Source organism: Hylobates moloch, unplaced genomic scaffold (genome assembly GCF_009828535.3).
Source record: "Hylobates moloch isolate HMO894 unplaced genomic scaffold, HMol_V3 SCAFFOLD_4, whole genome shotgun sequence".
NCBI lineage: Eukaryota > Metazoa > Chordata > Mammalia > Primates > Hylobatidae > Hylobates > Hylobates moloch.
In genome coordinates this window covers 138,189,708-138,210,649 of record NW_026652279.1, presented here as the reverse complement: position 1 = coordinate 138,210,649, position 20,942 = coordinate 138,189,708, and the positions used below count along the sequence as shown (strand labels likewise).

The 20,942-nt window shown below is 40.6% G+C and overlaps 1 protein-coding gene across 1 annotated transcript in view; it reads left to right on the top strand.

Annotated features, from left to right (window-relative positions):
• MYCBP2 (MYC binding protein 2) overlaps positions 1–4,719 on the top strand; it is a 288,978-nt gene extending 284,259 nt beyond the window's left edge. The window contains exon 83 of the mRNA XM_032151244.2: positions 3,888–4,719. Within this exon, the coding sequence (XP_032007135.1) occupies positions 3,888–4,003 (116 nt within the window). The 3' untranslated portion in view covers positions 4,004–4,719. The remainder of the gene's footprint in view (positions 1–3,887) is intronic.
• Positions 4,720–20,942: the final 16,223 nt, after the last annotated feature.

Here is a 20,942-nt window from a genome sequence, read left to right as displayed (position 1 = left end):
ATAAGTAGGGTTTTTTCAAGTATGACTACTTTTTACCATTTGCTTATGCCAAATAAAAATTGTTTTACTGTTTCTCCTCAAATACTATTTTTTTTAATAGAAGTAGCAGGCTTTGAAAGAAGCAAGGTTAGAATGATATGAAGCCAGGTTATGGAGGATAATGGATAGAACAGAGATGTGAGCCATGCTTGGAGGGAGGGGGTGATATGCTGGAGGTCAGCAAGTGAAGGGAGTGTGGAAAGGGCAGTATTCTAAATGACTCTAGATGACTTGAGCTTGGAGGAAGGGCAGTTATTGAATGAAAGTTGTAGGTTGTGGTCTGGAAAGAAATAGGAACCAAGAGAAAAATCAGTCACACGTTGTAGCCATATGACCTGGAGGAGCTTGGGAGATAACCAGCCTCCAGTTGAGAAAGATTTAAGGCAAGCAGTGTCTTCAGGGGAAATCTAGATTTTACTTAAAGTTTCCTCTGTGTTAAAAAACAGAAACAAGAATGCTAAAAATAAGGAAGTTAACAATGAAACACTTTCAGAGAACTCAGTGGTGGGTAGTAGCTGAGAGAGGAGGGTCAGGTTACCTCACACTATCAGGGCAGCCAACACCAAGGAATTACAGGAGGGGGCAGGGGAGGAGCCAGAGTTGGCAGAAGGAAGGAATGACCTCGGTCCTGGGCATTTTCACACATATTTGCTCAATGTTTACAATCTACAAGTAGATGGTATTATCCCTATGTTATCAAATGGAAAATTGAGGGCTAGGGAGGTTAATGAACTGGCCTAAGAACATACACTGAGATTGAGGTATACTCTCCCAGCCTCACACATCCCTCTAACTCATCCATTCATTTAGAGAACTGGAATAGAATAAAAGAGATCCCACAGGGATGTGAGTAGGGAAGATGGCCATATACAGTTTACTTAGAAGGACAGAAGAAGCAATTCTCTAACCACTCTCAACCCTGTTAATTCTAATATTTTTAGATAATCAGTCTTCATCCATGCAAGCTGCTATAACAAAATACTGTAAACTGGGTAGCTTATAAACAGTGGACATTTATTCTCACAGTTCTGGAGACCAGGAAGTCTAAGATCTAGGAATTAGCAGTTGAGGTATCTGGTGAGGGCCCACTCTCAGCCTCATAGGTGGCGCTTTCTTGCTGTTGTGGAAGGGCAGGGGGCCTCTCCTGGGTCTCATTGATAGGAAGAGCACTAATCCCATTCATGGGTTCCACCCCATGACCTCATCACCTCCCACAGCTCCGCCTCCTAACACCGTAACATTGGTGTTAATGTTGTAGTCTCAGCAGTGCACCAAGATACAACAGTCTCTCATTGTCTGAGGTAATGCCCGGAGTTCTTTGTCTTACCTCCAAGAAGATTAAGGAGCACAGATACAAAGGTGAGGTTAGAGCGAAAGTTTAATAAGCAAAAGAAGAAAGCTCTCTGCCAGCAGAGAGGGGGTCCCAAACAGGATGCTCCCTATGAGGCTGGGGCCCAGGGTTTTTATGGACTGGAAAGGGGAAGGAATGTGCTTAGTCTGTGGGCTGTCTTGGCCCTCAGCGTGACTCAGCTTGGCCCAGGAACCTACTGGAGCCCACTGTGCCTATGCCCACAAAAGGAGAGAGCCCCCTGACTATACAAAGGACAAAGGCATTTCTATCCCAGGTCCGGTCCTTTATCTGATCGGAGGTTTTTCTATCTGTGCAGCTGTGGGCATGTCTTTAGGCACAATGCCCTGTGCTAGTTCCCTCATCGATGCCTGCAGCTTGACTTTTTTTCACCAGCTGGTTTTGATGTTATATGGGGATGAGGCACTGACTTGTGGACCTGGGGCTCTCCGGGGACCCTTCCCTTGCTATCTACCTAAGGCAAACTAACTCCTTTCATTAACACGTCAGTATATAAATTTGGAGGGGCACAAAAACATCCAGACCATAGCATAATCCCTCTATCCATTTCTTTCTAAAATATTTATTGACTACCTTCTCGTGCCAGGATACTTAATCTTCACGGCACCCCATGAGTTAGGTATTGCTGTGTCTATTTTAAAGATGAGGTATCTAAGAATCAGAAAAATTAATTTTACTTCAGTTTCATATCTACAAAATGAGGATAATCGTTTCTGCCTCCTATGATTGTTAAACGGTTAAGTAGTTGATATACTAGAACAGTGCCTCAGTAGTAAGCACTCAGATGTTTGCAGATATGTTTTCACTATTTTTATTTCTCACCATCATGTTGGATTATGAACATCTTGAAGATGGGAGCCATGCACTTTTCCTCTTTAATCCCAAGTACCTAACAATGCCCTTCATACATTAGGCATGCGGTAAATATTTGTTGAGTAAATGACTCATTTTTTCCTTGAAAAAACTTAGGGCTACAGTTTGTGTCACCACCATTGATATGTTGTGTATCTGAACTAGATCTGCCATTGAGTGTCCCCATCCTGCCCACTCTCCCCCACCCACTGGTGGGGTGGGCACCAATCTGCAGTGTGATTTGGAGCAGGAGCTACTGAACTACTTTCTAACAGGAATAATTAACTTTCTAGCAAACCTCTGGCATCCTCCCATGCTGACCCATCCTGGGGTCTGTGCCTGCATTTGTCTGAGGTGGCACTCATTGCCACTCTCATGCCTATTAGCTCTAACCTGAAGTTGACTTCTCTGTCTGAGATTAACTGTCTTCAGTCTGACACTTACTCTGATGTCTTGGTCTTACTTTTATATGGAACTTACTTTTTATTCCTCTAGATAAGGCCTCAGTTTGTGGTTGTTCAGTAATAGTAGTAATAGCCAACATTTATTGGGCATTATACTGTGCAGGCTAAGAGCTTTATAAATGCTAGCCTTTTATCCATCATGGTTTCCTTCTCTTATGTCAGAAATGTTTTTAAACCTAGAAAAGGTAAAGTAAATGAGACGTCATTCCTCATTGATCAGTGTAAGCTCATTCCATCCAATCTCGTGATATTTTTCTCTCAAGCACAATCAGAATTTACATTTATTATTTTGAAAACTAGCTGTAGAAAACTAATGCAGAGTTCCTGTTACTTCATCTACTATTAAATAGGGACTCTGCTTTCAAGTATAAGCCTAGCGTGTTTTCCTGACAAATAAGCCTCCTCGTTTCTAAAGAAACTAAAAATCTTTTCTAAATGATATGAAACCCATGACGTGAAGCACATTAATGTAATAATTTTCTTTTTTAAAATAGTGTTTTTGGCACATTTTATAGGCCTACTTTGATTATTATCAACAAATTCATATCTTCCCCAAAGTGTTTTTTCCACTTGTATTTTATAATATTGTTCATGTTTTTAACCTGATCAACTTTCATTTTCCTGCTAATATCCTTCAGGTACTTTTAAAAAAAAATCATTGGCCTTCCCATTTTACCAGTGTGTGCTTTTTCATTACTAAAAATAAAAGGGAAAACATGGCTTCTTTAAACTTAAATTTGTTTTTACTTATAGAAAAACATTCTACACAAAAATCTCCCTGTTTTCTATTCAGAAAAATAATGTTCTGCCAGACTAAATTGAGGGGTTTTGTGACCTTTTTTGTTCATTACTCTGTTTTAAAATGATATATCCGATGCATTTATTAATAGAAAAAGATCTGTAGCTCGAAGTGATCCTCTCTAGGCAGGATACAGTGAGTAAGGGACCCTATCACTTCTTCCATTATACATATCTCTGTTGAATTTTTTATAGTGAACATTTTTTACTTTTTTGATTAGAAGAAAAAATTCTAAATGTTATATTTGTATAACCATAGTCTGTTATTTCTTTGAATAACCTATCAGTGATTTATATTTCTGTGAGGTTTATATGTGTGTATTCTTAAAACATTATTTTCCTTTGCCTCCTTCAAATTTATACAGGTCCCAAAGGCAAGCAGTTAGAAGGAACTGAATGTCCACTCCATGTTGTTCATCCACCCACTGGGGAAGAGTTTGCTCTGGGATGTGGAGTGTGCAGAAATGCCCACACTTTTTAGAACACTCAGATCCTTTGTCTACAGAGAGAAAAGTTGCCTTCTTCCCCCAAGAGGAAGTGGTGAAGTTTAAACTCTGCTCAGGATAAGGATGGGACCATTTTTACATCCATGAAAATGAACCATTCACAGTGCAAGAAGGATGCCAAATACCATGTACATAATTCTTGCTATGAAAAGTTTCCCCGTTATTTTGGTTTATCTTCTTTTGAACAAATGACATCAAACTTGTGAGGTGTTTGCATGTGGCCATTACCGTCATTGGCCTGTGAAGCATTGGACATTTATAGATAATTGATATAAAAGAATCACCATGCCCATGGACTAAGAACGATGCCGGCTTTCAAGCAAAAAAGAAAAATAATCATTGTTTATTGTATACTGCCTTTTTGTAATCCTGTACAATTGCATCACGGGTGGGGATAAAAAGAGGAATATTCTGGTTTATTTCCTAGACTGTTATTTAAAAAAAAAAATTGTGTTAGGACAGCATATAAATGTAATAAGTATCACACTGTATATAAAGATATCAATGTTTGTCATGTATAAGAATTACTAAATTACAAATGCAATTTCATTTAAACTTCTAGGTTAAGTTTGAGCCTGAAATTTTAATGAAGTGCAATACTGAGTGTGCCTCATTATCTTGCAGCTGTAAACATATTGGAATGTACATGTCAATAAAACCACTGTACATTTTTATACAGTGATAAAGTCTACCACTGTGGGAGGTGTTGTTTAAGAAACAAAATTTAAACACCTTTAAGGTCTAAAAGTCCAGTTTTCCTCAGAAAGAAATTTACTAACACAACACAATCATAATTTTCACAACTGTTAGGGAAAATAAGAATAGTAATGAAGTGCAATGTTGGAATCTTAAACCCTAAGCAGAAGATCATAAAAATATATATATATATATATTCATAGGTAAATGTATTCATACCAAACACAGAAGAAAACATTGAGGAAATTAATCAACTTCTATTTTAACTAGCAGCATTTTTAACTTTATTTATTTATTTATGAGACAGGGTCTTACACTGTCACCCAGGCTGGAATACAGTGGTGTGATCTCAGCTCACTGCAGCCTCCACCTGGGCTCAAGCGATCCTCCAGCCTCAGCCCCCTGAGTAGCTGGGACTACAGGCATGCACCAGCACCATGCCCAGCTAATTTTGTAATTTTTGTAGAGATGGGGTTTTGCCATGTTGCCGAGGCTGGGCTCAAACTCCTAGACTCAAGCAATCCCCCCTGCTTCGGCCTCCCAAAGTGCTAGGATTATAGGCGTGAGCCATTACACCCAGCCCCATTTTGAACTTTATATAAAGTAATAAAATCACTAATTTTTTATTCATTTTCTATAGACAATGGTGTGTTTAGGTACATCTTTTCGACACGAGTCATGAAATTGCCAAATTATTGATTGTTGACTCATCATACATCAGATTAGCAAAAGTTTTTTTGTTGTTGTTGTTTTTGAGACAATCTTACTCTGCTGTCCATGCTGGAGTGCAGTGGCACCATCTCGGCTCACTGCAACCTCCGCCTCCCAGGTTCAAGCGACTCTCCTGCCTCAGCCTCCCAAGGAGCTGGGACTACAGGCATACGCCACCTCACCCAGCTAATTTTTGTATTTTTAGTAGGGATGGGGTTTCACCAGGCTGGTCTTGAACTGACCTCAGGTGATCTGCTTGCCTCCGGCCTCCCAAAGTTCTGGTATTACAGGCATGAGCTACTGCGCCTGGCCAAGACTAGCAAAAGTTATAATCACATTTTGTTCTAAATTCCAACTGTGGGAAATATAGGACTTAATTTGTCAATATAGAAATTACTGACAAATTTAATGACATTTGTGTTAAGCATTTATGAGAAATTTAAAACAATCTTTGCCTTGAAGGAACTTAAAAAATGAAACAAAGATCAGATCTGAGCACAGGTAACTGTTTTACAGAGTGTTCTAATAAGTTTCATAAAAATATCCAAGCCAAATTCTTCAGGATTTAGGAAAAATCATTATTGTTTTGTTGTTGGGAGTGTAGCTAAGAGGCCATTTCAGCTGCCTTTTGAAGAATAAGTAGCATTTCAAGGAGCAGAGATGTGAAGAAAGGCATGAGAAATACCTAAGTAGGAAAATCTAGAATATGATCGAAGAACAGTAAGTCTGAGTGTTCAGGCTTAGGATTGACTGAAAATGTTTCCAGAAAACACAAAGTAGGTAGAGAGACTAAAGCTGTTCCTAGGTGTACCCCCAAGAAGACTGGAGGGGAGAATGCAGTGAGGACACCGTCGGTATATTTGACTTAAACTCACGGGACATAGGAATGAAACTAACCTTGAGAACGCCACACAGATAAGAGACTTTATGGACACTTCACAGCTGTGAAGAATACCATCTTGTGTCAGTTAACTTTGCTGGCAAACTGGTCAGCTCAGTTTGTAAATCGTAGAGGAAAAGAAACTATTGAGATGGCGTGGCTAAAAAAGCCATCTCAAGTTATGAAAGGGATAAAAGCAACAAAGCCCTGTAGTGTATACTCACAATGACTTTAACTTATCTTCATTTATGAGGAAGCCACTTTTAGTCAGGATCTCTAGCACCTCAAAACCAGAGAACACAAACATCTTAGCAATAAATTATGACGAAGCACAGGAAGGGGTGGCTTTGGCAGGCATTTTTAGCTCAAGCATCCTACACACAAGGACCATCCTTCAAACACTGCATGTAACATCCAAGGCAGGAGACAGAAAGCAGAATCACAGTGGTAGATGTCAGTGAATCTTTCTGGAAAGAAATTGTTTTTCTGTTATATGTTCAAGCCTAGGAAAAGCCATTTTTCTTAGTATTATGGCTGGACTGTTTAGGCCTAAAATCTCCCTATATTATCAATAAGCTTATTTGTTTTTGTTTTTTGTTTTTTTTTTAGTTTTTTGGATTTTTTTTTTTTTTTTTTTTGAGACAGGGTCTCACTCTGTCGCCCCAGCTGGAGTGCAGTGGTGTTATCTCGGCTCGCTGCAACCTCCGCCTTTTGGGCTCAAGTGATCCTCCCACCTCAGTCCCAAGTAGCTGGGAGTACAGGCATGAGCCACCATGCCCAGCTAATTTTTGTAATTGAGACAGGGTTTCACCATGTTGGCCAGGCTGGTCTCAGACTCCTGAGCTGAAGCGATCTATCTGCCTTGGCGTCCCAAAGTGCTAGGATTACAGGTGTGAGCCACCGCACCCAACCTCAATAAGCTTATTTGATAAAATATATGCAATACTCCCTTTATTCACTTTTCATTCAGAATGTTTAGTAATTTGTATTGTTTTTCAGATTTTCAGCCCAATATATCCCCCTGCCCGCTGTGTCCCTGTATTCTACCTATACATCATCACGTATTTCTGCTATTGGCTGTATGATGGAACACTGCGGCTCATTTTCCTGAAAACTGCCGATAGTGCATAGAGTGCTGGGATGGAAACCAGAAGTTTTGAATTCAAGCCTTGGCTCTGCCTCGCTTTTGCTTGGGTGGCCTTGAGTCAGCCACATACCTTTTAAAATCTCAATTTATTAGAAATTATGCCAAATCTAAATCAAATGAGAAGGTATATACAAAAGTGCTTTATCCCACAATAAACTATTCAAGAGTGAGCAAAGGAGAGGACATTTACTCAACACCTCCTAAAAGGCAGGCACTAAAATTAGGCATTTAATCCTCCCGGCAACTCTGAGAGTAAAGCATTATTAATCCCATTTTGGCTGTTTAAAGAAATTAATTATTTGCACTAGATTCCAGCTGTAGTTTAGCTTCAGAAAAAAAATCCTGAGATGTGAATTCACAGCCTTCTGGGTTTAAAGCCGAAGCTCTATGACATCATGCTATTATTGTTACATTACTGCTAGTTCTATGAAAAGAAATACTAATTTATGAAATACAGGTTGAGTATCTCTTACCCAAAATGCTTGGGACCAGAAGTGTTTCTGATTTTGGGTTTTTTCAGGTTTGGGAATATTTGCATTATCAGTTGAGCATCCCAAATCTGAAATCCAAAATGCTCCAGTGAGCATTTTATTTGGGTGTCATGCATGTCAGTACTCAAAGTTTTAAATTTCAGGTTTACGAATTTGGGATGCTCAACCTGTAGTAACAGGACACTTGTCGTATGGCCAAGGTTGCACAGGGGACAAGACAGCATATGCCTCCAGGAGTGTTCAGTGTCGTCGGGAGGTACCTCCACCCAGATTTCCCTTCAGGAGAGGCCCCACCTCAAGGAGTCCAGTTAGCTGACAGCCTCCAGCTTTAATCACCCCCACATATGACCCAATGTCACACTCCTCCAGGGCAGCCCCAGCCTGTGATAGAGTTCAGCTGGGGTTCTCGGGCCTGGCCATTTCTGCCCAAGCAGCACTCCTGCATGGGCAGTCTTGCATCAGAACTTAGGCTGACTGAGACCGCCTTAGAGCTGCCCTGCAGTCAGAGGCTTTTCCTAAAGAGGTTTCCTTCTCTCTCTTCTTTCCTAGATGCCAGACCTGCATCACAGTCTAATGGCTCTCCCTGCCCACTCCTGCTCCCTCATCACTTTACCTTTCATAGGGATTACCCCCAACAGATTTTCTGCACTTCTAACTTAATCTTGGCATCTGCTTCCTAGAGGACCTGCCTGACACAGGAGGGTAATACATTTTAAATGACTTACTTATGGCCTCATTTCTCAAATGTCTTCGGGTGGCTTAGAAAAAAATAACAAGAATACAAAAAGATATATACTGGAGGGAGTTACGGTGAAGAAAAATTATGAAAGAAAAAGCCAAGGTTAAAGATTAGTGTCTCGTAACCATACACTGTTATCAAATTGCTAAAAAAAAAAAAAAAAAGCCATCAATTTTGCAGTTTCTCCAGTAACAAGCAAGGTCAAAGATATCTTCATTTCAAACATACAATGTTCATCTGTTCATTTCAAAAAAAAAAAGCCAACGCAGGTAGTCTTTCAGGATAGATTAGTTTTGACAAGCAAAAGTGGGAAAGGGCATTCTAGGGAGAGATGTTGGTGAGAACTGAGGCATTAACGTGTTCCTCAGAAGCATCAGGTAAGCTGTTTTGCTTCATTAATTTAATAAATATTTGAACACCTGGTCTAGGTCCACACTTGACGGTACACTCTCATGAGGGTGTTTAGTAACCATGACTTCTACAGTGAAGGTGCTTGATGAATGAACTGCATGAGTCTGTCAAGATGTGCGGCGCGCTCTGCCAGGTGGTAGGATGAGACAGCCACAGAACACAAATACAGAATCCTGTAAATAATGCAATGTTATTAAGGACCTTAATCCAGGTTTTATAATGGTAAGACAAAGCATTTATTGAGGGCTTACGGAAGCCCAGCACAGGCATGGCAGGTAGAATTACCATCCCCCCAAATCTGTCCACGTCTGAGCCCTTGGGATCTGTGAAGATGTTGCCTTACGTGGCAAATGGACTCTGCAGATGCGATTAAGGATACAGACCTTGTGATGGGAAGAGTACACTGGATTGACCCCATGGACCCATGTAATCACAAGAGTTATAATATGGGAAGGAGAGGCAAGAGGGTCACAGTCAGAGAAGGAGATGTGCGGATAGACGCAGAGGCCAGAGATAGAGACTTGGAGATGCTACACTGTCAGCTTTGAAGATGGAGGAAGGGGCCAGGCACCAAGGAATGCAGGTGGCCTCTGGAAGCTGGCAAAGGCAAACACAGATTCTCCCCTGGAGGCTCCACAGGGAATGCAGCTCTGCTGACACTCTGCTGTTAGTACATTTCAAAATTCTGATCTCTGGAACGATACAATCGTAAATGTGTTGTTTTAAGCCACCAGGTCTGTGGCAATTTGTTACAGCAGCAATAGAAAGGAATACAATGGGCTTCACAAGCATCATGATGTGTTCATCTTCCACAAACCTACAAAATATTATCCAAAATATTATCAGATGAGGCCACTGAGTCTCACTGAGAAAAAGAATGGAAAGTATTTCAATACTTTTTTATGTTGATTACACAGAGAATATTTTGGCTATACTGGGTTAAATAAAATAAATTATTAAAATTCATTCCACCTGTTCCTTTTTTTTTAGTGGCTTCTAGAAAAATGTAAAATGCATATGTGGCTTGCACGCATTTGTAATGAACAGTGCTGGTCTAGAATCTCATTCTCAACAGTTTGATTTTATCATCCATCATTGGAAATTTTTTTAGCAAGAGGCATGCACGAATGTGTGCTCTAGGAAGATGGGGCAGGAAGCAGGTCAGAAGGTGGCTTGGAAAACACCACCCCTGGATAAGACAGTTGGGAAGTTATGGCTGTAATCTCAAAAAGAGTTGATAAAAGGCTATAATCAGAGTCACAAAACACACTTCCTTCCTTTGAAGAGTTTACAATCGAATCCTAGATAGAGTTAACACACAAAGAGATGGCTTACAATGAAAAGGGTTTAGTTAAGCTGACTTGCAGAGCACATACTGTATGATTCCATTTACATAAAGTTCTAAAAACAGGCAAAAAAACGAATGTATGATGATAGAATTCAGAAGAGTGGTTACCTTTGAGAGGGCATTGACTAGGACAGCGCATGAGGGAGCACTGGGTTACTGGAGTATTTTCTGTCTTAATCAGGATGGTGGTTACCCAGGCACAGACAGTGTAGCAGTCCATCACACCGTACACTTAAGATTTGTGTACTTCACCGTTTATATATTATACCTCGGCAGGGCATGGTGGCTCACACATGTAATCCCAGCACTTTGGGAGGCTGAGGCAGGCGGATCACCTGAGGTCAGGGGTTTAAGACCAGCCTGGCCAACATGGTGAAACCCTGTCTCTACTAAAAATACAAAAAATTAGCTGGGCATGGTGGCAGGCACCTGTAATCTCAGCTACTTGGGAGGCTGAGGCAGGAGAATTGCTGGAACCCAGGAGGCAGAGATTGCGGTAAGCCGAGATCACACCATTGCACTCCAGCCTGGGCACCAAGAGCAATACTTTGTCTCAAAAAAATAAATAAATAGGCCAGTCGCGGTGGCTCACACCTGTAATCCCAGCACTTTGGGAGGCCGAGGCGGGAGGATCACGAGGTCAGGAGATCGAGACCATCCTGGCTAACATGGTGAAACCCCGTCTCTACTGAAAATATAAAAAATTAGCCAGGCGTGGTGGCGGGCGCCTGTAGTCCCAGCTACTCGGGAGGCTGAGGCAGGAGAATGGCGTGAACCTGGGAGGCGGAGCTTGCAGTGAGCCGAGATCGCGCCACTGCACTCCAGCCTGGGCTACAGAGTGAGACTCCGTCTCAAAATAAATAAATAAATAAATAAGAAATAAATAAATAAATTATACCTCAGCGAAAAGAAAAAATAATGTCATAGAAGATGACTTGGATACAGACCAGATTATACATTAGTTTATAATGGCAGGCCTAAGAATTTCCCTTCAACCTTGCAAAGAGGGAAGCACTGAATGCTTTTGAACAAGAGGAATAATTGCAGTCAGTGCTTTATGAAGATGAACAACACTGACCAGCCTTCCAAGGCCCAGCAAATACATCAGTCACTTCCCTCAATTATTGAAGTGGGAACAAATGACTTGGTGTCTAGTGATGAATAAAGGTAGTGTCAATACAAAACCTTTGATTTAATGGAGCACAGCATATAATACCAGAATGGTGAGTTCCTAGAAAGAGAAGAAATATGTTCCCAGTGCCTAGAAAGGGGATTTAGTAGGAGATTCACTGGCTTCACACACAGAGTGAGGGACCTCATGCAAAGGCCCAGAAGAGAAGGGGTCCAGTAATTCCCAAGTGCACTAATGGAAAACTGGGTCCAATATTGATGTCCCACTGCATGGGGCATGCATAAGAATGTGACCTGGACATTTTAACACAAAGAAGTACAATCTCACGGTTATATCCAAGATATTACATGAAAGAATCAAGCACCAAAATACTCCAATTAGAAAGTGCACTTTGTCTCAAAGAGTCCTATCTATCAGACAAGTAGAAGTGGCAGCATGAAACAATGCTGCAAGTGTGTATGGTGTTTAATTCCTAAATGTCCACATGGAAGATGTGAAGAGGAAATAAGAAAATCTGATGGAATTGTAGAAGGTCAATTGGGGTCAATTAATGAGCTGTGTGAAAGTGCCCACCTGGAAAGAATAACTCCAGCTGAAGCTGAAGACGTCTGTATTAGTCTGTTCTCCCACTGCTATAAAGAACTACCTGAGACTGGGTAATTCATAAAGAAAAGAGGTTTAATCAGCTCATGTTTCTGTGGGCTATACAGGCTTCTGCTTCTGAGGAGGCCTCAGGAAACTTACAATCATAATGGAAGACAAAGGGAAAGCAAGGGCATATTCAATGGCCAGCAGGAGAGACAGATTGAGTGGGGTGGGAGAGGTAGGTGCTACACACTTTTAAACAATCTGGGGGAGATGGTGCTAAACCATTAGAACCACTAGGGGAATGGTGCTAAACCATTAGAAACCATCCCTGTGATACAGTATTCTTTCACCAGACCTCTCCTCCAACACTGGGGATTACAATTCGACATGAGATTTGGGCAGGAACACAAAACCAAACTGTATCAATGTCCATGCCTTTTAGTAAGTAAACTGTGTGCAAGTGGACATTCAAAACCTAGGCACAACTTGGGGCCTGATCAAAAGTAATCATATCTGTGTCATTGTGAAGTAATATGGGGTACATTTGAAAAACAAGCAGCTAAAGAGATTTTTGCTCTTCTGGATTCAGTTTTAACCAACAAGAATGGAACTGATTGGCAAAGTGGACATGACAGGAGCTGAGGTCCTTAAACCTGAATGTCATATAGGAAAAATGCCACGTGCCTAAAAAGGGAGCATGGCTTAATATCATTTACTTTAAAGGCAAAAGTAAAGGCCAGGGGTAAAAATAACAAAGAAATCCCTTTTGGTTACACCTACAAAAAAATTTTCTAATGAATCCCTGTGGAACAAATATCCTTGGCAGTGAAACTAATATTATTGGTAACTAGTGAGCCCATCACGGGGGCTATTCAAACAGAGGCTAGGCTGATAGACATCTGTCAGGGATGCTGTGTTACAATGGCAGAATGAATGGGAAACCATCCTGTATCGGAAGGGAGTAGAGGGGGCAATTTGAAATTTAACAGAATCTTTTTTCTATCTGCAAGGCTAAAAGAGAACTATTTGCAGCTAGTGTGCTGTTTCTTGAAATGCATGCCAAGTCCAGAAAATAGTCAAGTGCATTTTAGTGCTTGCCTGGGTTACTGCTTTTCAAGGACAAAGCCAGTCCTGGCAAGAAAAACACTTTTCACATGGGTTGTTAGCGCCCCTTTGGTGGTGTTCCTGCTGCTTAAGCCAGTGAGAGAGAAAACATTACAGCTCTTGCAGCTATGAAGGCCTAGAATTGAAACAGCCACTGCTGTCCTCACTTATAAAGTTAGGGCCAAAAGTAATAGTGAGACAGGAGAATAGGGTCAGGAGGCAGGGAACCCAAGGCCAATTCATGCTGACTTCCTAGAACTAAATCAAAAGGAAACCCCCAACTTTCCACACCTAACTAACAAAAGGAACAAAGGCTACTCCTTTTGCAACCCCCCTTTCTGCATGGCAGATGAAAAATTGAAAGTACCTCTGATTGGTCCCCTCCCACAATCAATCAGGCTGGTCATGGGCCAGGTCCTCATTTGTATGGGAGTACAACTTTGTAACTTCAGCCTCTGATTGGTCAATTTCCACAACCAATCAGATATTTGCATAAAGTGTAACTTTGTAACTTCACTTCAGCCTCTGATTGGTCCCCTCCCACAACCAATCAGACTGATCACAGACCACTACTTCATTGACATGGGGTGTACACCAAGTAACCAATGAGAAACCTGTAGAGGGTATTTAAACCCCAGAAAATTATGTAACCGGGCTCTTCAGCCATTTGTTCAGGCCCACTCCCACTCTGTGGAGTGTACTTTTGTTTTCAATAAATCTCCACTTTTGTTGCTTCATTCTTTCCTTGCTTTGTGTGTTTTGTCCAATTGTTTGTTCAAGAAACCAAGAACCTGGACACTCTCCACTGGTAACAACAGCAACAATGATGTAGCTAGCATTTACTGGGGATTTACTGTGCGCCTGCTACTGATCTTTTTGTTCTATGGATGTTGACACATTTAATTTTCACAATAACTCTATGTGGTATATATTATTGTTATTCCGTTTAATTTAATTTTATTATTTTAGAGATGGGGTCTCACTCTGTCACCCAGGCTGGAGTGCAGTGGCACTTTCTTAGCTCACTGCCACTTTGCACTCCTGTGCTCAAGCAATCCTCTCACCTCAGCCTCCCAAAGTGCTGGGATTAGAGGTGTTAGCCACTGTGAACAGCCTTATTCCCATTTTATACATGAGGAAGCTGAAGCATGAAGAAGTTAAATAACCTGTGCAAGCTCGTGTATCCTGTAAATGGCAGAATGAGACTCAAAACCTGAGCTCCAACCCAATCCACATCTTCTCCATCCCACTCTAGAGCAGCTTTGACTGAGCAGTGGAGGCTTGAGGCTTTCAAATTTGCAAAGCCTGAGAAGCTGAAGCGACATCAGACTAAACGACCTGAAAGAAGAGAGCTTCAGGAAAAAGGTCAGAGAGTGGGAAAGTACACGTGGAGCATGCTCCTTATAAAACCCTAAGTCCATAAGGCCCTTGCCTTGTATGACTCAAAGGAATGACTAAATTCGGGTGAAAAGTTCTGTTCCTCCCCAACTTAACTGCTCTTTAGAGATGTATCAGCCCCTCAGGAAAGAACTGCATGCACCTTTCTTCTAGTGATGTCTTTAAGTTTGATTTCGTTCTAGGAAGTCGGCATAAATCCGACTTAGGTTCCCTGCCTCCAGCCCCTGTGGTTGATCTGTCAACTTGGAAAACAGGAAATCTTTCAAAAGGGACAGTAGTCATGCCCAGTGACTTTTCTGGGGCTCCATCCAAGACAGGGCCATCCACAGCCACCAGCACCCCTTTAGGACTAGGCAGAATCATCTTTGGTTAAAGGGCAGCTGTGGAGAGGATGCAAGGCCCCACTCCCGGACACAAGATAAAGCAAGACCAAATTCCATGATCACCTTTCGGTGAAAAGCAACGTAATTTGAGATCCAAGGAGCAGCCTTTCCAGATCAAGTTTGCAATGGTAAGGAGTTTTGATTGCAAGCAAAAGAAAACAAAGTCAAAATAACTTTGAAAAGCAAGAAAAAAATATGTGAGAGCTGAGCTACCTCTTCCAGGCTGTGGGAATAGAGCAGAACCAGGGCTAGAAGCTCTGGCTCCATCTCTCCTCATGTTCCTCTCTATGCGTCTATTTTCTCTTCTTCTTTCTCAGTGCAGAGCACCGTTCTCTGCTTTGCAGGCCATGTGGTAAAAAGATCACCTATAGCTCCTGGGTTGATGTGTTACAATTCTCAGGACCCAAGGAACAGACTACTCTCTTTCTGCAGGTATTAATTCCAAATTCCCAGGGGAAAGACTGTCCCAGCTTGGATGGCCCCTGTTTCTATAAGGAGGTTTACCATTCTCTGTGGAACATAAGAAATTGGTGAATCACAAAAGAACAGGGTTCTTTGTATGATATGGGTCCTCTGACTCATAAACTAACTTATGACTGTGTTCTCTCATCATCTTCCCATTTGCCTCTTAAGAGTCTTCTCTCTTCTGTGACATCTAAGTCCCTATCTATTACTCAGGACAGATTTATTTTGGGTTAAGTCCATGTGACTACGCCATGTAATAAAACGTTAAGTCCTGTTTTGCCACATTCTTTCATCCTTGGAAGAAACATTTACAGACTGTTTTAGGAGCCTAGGATTGGTGAACCAAGTAGACTAAGATTCATGTTTTTGTTTTTTGTTTTTTGTTTTTTTGTTTTTCTGTTTTTGTTTTTTGAGACAGAGTCTTGCTCTGTCACCCAGGCTGGAGTGCAGTGGCTCAATCTCAGCTCAGTGCAACTTCTGCCTCCCGGGTTCAAGCAATTCTCCTGTCTCAGCCTCCTGAGTAGCTGGGATTACAGGTGCCCGCCACCACACTCAGCTAGTTTTTCTATTTTTAGTAGAAATGAGATTTCTCCATGTTGGCCAGGCTCATCTTAAACTCCTGACCTCTGGTGATCTGCCCACCTCAGCCTCCCAAAGTGCTGGGATGACAGGCGTGAGCCACTGCACCCAGCTAGATTCATGTTTTTGTCATGCTTATATTCCAGGTGGGAGATGGACACTAAACAACTGACATACAATACCTAATAAGCTAGGAAGTGATATATGCCGTGGGAAAAGAAAAAAAGGAAAAAGAGGATCAGGCACGTTATTATCACTATTTTGTTTTGGTTTTGTTTATTTCTTGGTTTTATTACACTGTTGGATTTGATTAATAAAGGTCGAATATCTCTTATCTGAAATGCTTGAACTAGAAGTCTTTCGGATTTCAGATTTTTTTCAGATTTTAGAATATTTGCATATACATAATGAGATATTTTAGGAATGGGCCCCAAACCTAAACATGAAATTCATTTATGTTGCACAGACACTTTATACACTTAGCCAGAAGGTAATTTTATGCACTATTTTAAATGATTTTGTGCATGAAATAAAGTCTTGATTGCATTTTTACTGTGGTCAGGTGTGGAATTTTCCACTTGTGAAGTCATGTCAGCACTCAAAAAATTTTGGATTTTGGAGCATTACAGATTTCAGATTTTTGGATTAAAGATGTTCAACCTGTATTTATTTTAGCATTTTTGCATTTATTTTCGTTGTGGGCCATGGGGCTATAGTTTTCCTTTCTTATTTGGTTTGGGAATCATGATTATAGTAGCTTCATTAAGATGACTTGCACCAATTTATTTCTTTATCTTTTTTCTCAATTGTATAAGAAGGGATCAGGTCATGCTGTTCATGGTGGCACACTCCTATAATCCCAGCTATGAGGCTGAGGCAGGTGGGTTGCTTGAGGCCAGGAGTTGAGGTCAGCCTGAGCAACATAGCAACATAGCCTTGTCTCAAGAAAAAAATTAAAGAAATAAAAGAAAAAGAAAAGAAGGAAAGGATTAAACTCTTAGAAATCTGATAAGGCTGATCTCTAATTCCATATGGGCTTAGGGTTATTTGGGAGGAAAAGGCTTTGATAATTACTTCAATGTTTATAATGAATTCAAATTTTCTACTCCTTGTTACTAATTTTGACATGTTATTTTTAAAAGAATTTATTCATTTTATTTAGGCTCTCTATTTTATTAGTTAATAATTATTCATAACATACTTTTAGTATTTTAAATCTCTGTAGCAGCTATATTAGTTCCCCTTTTAAAAATTTCTGTACTTTGTTAATTTCTAACTTCTTTTACTAATCAGTTTGACCAGATAAGTGTCTACCTCATTTGCCTTTTGTATAAACCAGCTTTTGTTTTTGCTAATTCCTCTATTTATTTTTCCTATCTTATTGATTCTTCCTCTTGTCTTTATTATTTGTCTTCCAGTTATCTACTGCGGTATGACAAAGCACTCCACACTTAATGAATTAAAGCAATATTTCATTATTGTCTCTCAGGGTTCTGTAGGTTCACCGAGCTTTGCTGGTGGATTCTCAGTTTGGATTTGTGTTTGCAAATAGATAGCAGCTGAGCCGGAGTCATCTGGATATTTAAGTTGGACAGATGCTCAAGAAGGCTCACCCACATGGCTGGCAGTTGATGCTGACTGCTGGCTGGGAGCTCAGCGGGGGCTGTAAACCAGCACACTTCTTTATGTGACTTGGACTTCTTATTAGCATGGCAACTGGGTTCCAAGAGGGAATCGCTAAGGAAGAAACATGCCAAGAGATGCAGACATCCGGACAAAAACTGCAAGGCTTTTCATAAGTTAGCCTTGGAAGTCCTAGACTGTTACTTCCTCTACATTCTCATGATGGAGCAAATCACAAAGTCCAGCCCATATTCAAGTGCATTTCCTCTTAAAGACTTGTGAACTAAAGAGACACGTGATCTACTCATGTAGAACCAATATACAATGGTGAAATAGGCATAGGATAGTACATTCTCCCATTTATAAAGGGGAGAAGAGGAAACAATAGCAGTCACTTGTCCATAGTGATTCTGAAATCTAGCTGGAAACATGTGACCAGTTTCTTAATTAAGACCCAGTCCTGCTTCCTGGAAGTGATTTTCAGTAGCTCTTGGCTCTGCCCTCTGGGGTCCTTTCTCCGCACTCTGAGTCGTCATTCCTTCTTTATAAGAAATGGTCTATGATTGCTGATAAGTCGTTTTATGGACCTATATTTAAATGACAGAAGATGGGAGCCCTAAGGACTCTTAATTTTCAACTGTCTCTGTATCTTTTATTCAAATTCACAGTGTTTCTGTTAATACGATTTTCTTAAACATATTGTATATTTCCTATGACTCTTACTTTGGTTCACTCCATCAGAAAAAAAGCCACACCCATATATCTCTTTGAGATATATTCCTCTCTGGTAGGACTGAGATTCAAGATGCTATGGCTCAATGCTTTTAAAATTCTTAGAAGTCTAGGGAGCATACACATAAAATCCTTAAAAGACCTCTTAACTAGCTCAGATGGTCTAAGAGGTACCACCTGAAATTGTTCTAAAGTCCAGTAAGTGGACTCTTGATCTGAGCCTTACTCTGAGGCCATGTCTTACTGGTAGTACCCAGGCATTTATCATTTCCCTAACGGTCTTTTTAAATTTTGTGAACCTTTTGATGGAAGGAAAGACTGTTTCAGGCCCTCTATCTTTCCTCTAAATTCTACTCAAAAACTAAACAGTTACTTCTGTACTTAAGTTCTATCTGAACTTTTTCTTTTCTTTTTTTTTGAGATTGGGTCTCCCTCTATCACCTAGGCTAGAGTGCAGTGGCACAATGATCACGGCTCACTGCGCTGCAGGCTTGACTTTCCAGGCTCAAGCAATCCTCCCGCCTCAGCCTCCTGAGTAGCTGGGACTACAGGCGTCCACCACCACACCTGGCTAATTTTTGTATTTTTGGTAAAGACAGGGTTTTCCCACGTTGCCCTCAAACTCCTGAGTTTAAGTAATCCAACCGCCTCAGCCTCCCAAACGCCTCAGCCTCCCAAAGTGCTGGGAATCTGAACTTTTTCATATGCAACCAAAAGAAACCAGCAGATACTCTCAACCTTCTGCTTGGCAATTTCTTTTCTTTTTTTCTTTTCTTTTTTTTTTTTTTTTTTTGACAGGGTCTCGCTCAGTCACCCAAGCTAGAGATACAGTGCAGTGGCGCAGTCTCGGCTCATTGCAGCCTCCATCCCCAAGCTCAAGTGATCCTCCTAACTCAGCCTCCTGAGTAGCTGGGACTACAGGTGCATGCCACCACACCCAGCTATTTGTTTGTATTTTTAATAGAGACAAGGTTTTGCCATGTTGCCTGGGCTGGTCTTGAACTCCTGAGCTCAAGAAATCCGCCTACTTTGGCCTCCCAAAGTGCTGGGATTAGAGGCGTGAACCACCGCACCCAGCCTGCTTGGAAATTTCTTTAGCCAAGTCCAACAATTAAATAAATGCATTTCTGTACTTTCCATGTTGCCATAGACAAATGTTTCACTGGGCTTGCCATCATTATATGAAAGATATCTAAAGATATCCTGATTTCTCTGGACTCCATTAACAATTCCTTATTGTCTTTCCAGCACTCACTAACAATCTCCTTCCCTTCCAGCTTCTGCCTGTTGCACAAAATTCCTACAGCTAAAGTTGTACAGAAGATGAACTCACAATCCAAAATCATAAAGTACATGAGGAACAACCCACCACGAGCAAACATTGACACATATCATGATTAGACCCCCAATTATTTCATATGATTAAAACGATTTAAGAAAAAAAGAAATTACAAAGTGAAAAGAATATCAGGAAAGATTAGGCAGATATGAAAAAGAACCAAATAAAACTTTTAGAAATGAAAACCGCAGGCAAAGGTAGTCTTAGCAAAGACTAAATAGACTAAATTAGTGACTTGGAAGACAGAGCTACAGAAATTACAGACAGAAAATAAACATATACAATTAAGAGATATGTAGATACACCTCCCAAGGCAGAAAAATTTTAATAATTTATGTAGACATTCCCCTCTCAAGGAAATGGTGCAGTTCAGGTAAATCCACATTCTTCAGTGTTGGCTGCACATAGTGACTTTCTTCCAGTACAAAAAGAGAGGGAAAAGGGTAACTTTAAGTAGAATAACTTGATCTCAACCTCTGATTAATATTGACATCAACAAGGATAAGTCGTATTAATAGATGTACCCTTGATATGATGTGATGAGAATGGTACTTTATACCTCTGTGGTTTTCCTTCTAAAAGATCCATAGTCCCTATGTAATTATGAGAAAAAAACCTAAGACAAACCCCAGTTGAGGGACATTCTACAAAAATACTAAAGCAGCACTCCTAAAAACTGTAAAGGTCATCAAAAAGAAGGAATTACAAGATGGTATTTAAGGAACTACTGCAACATAATCTAATCTATCCTCATCATTGGTGTACCAAGGCTGGGGTGGTGTGGGAATAGTCTACACCATTCTACATGGTGGAGGGGGTACATTGTCTGTGGATAATTTAAAACAATAATAAAGAGACTAATTGTTCATCTGCTTTTTATTACCACATGCATTGGCAATTCCAAACAGGGTCAGTAATAAATTATTTTTCCCTGTTGGATCAATGTGCTCCACACTCATCCTTTCTCCCACCTACCATGCCACTGATCTTGATGATACAATTGATAAATGTAAATAAGTACTGACTGATTAAAAAATAAACACGTTTCTTTTTTCAAAAAAAAAAATGAGGTGAAATAAAATCTTTGCCAATAACAGGGAAGAAAAGGGGTATTCAACAGGTCAAGTGTGCCAAGGTCCTTGTCTTGT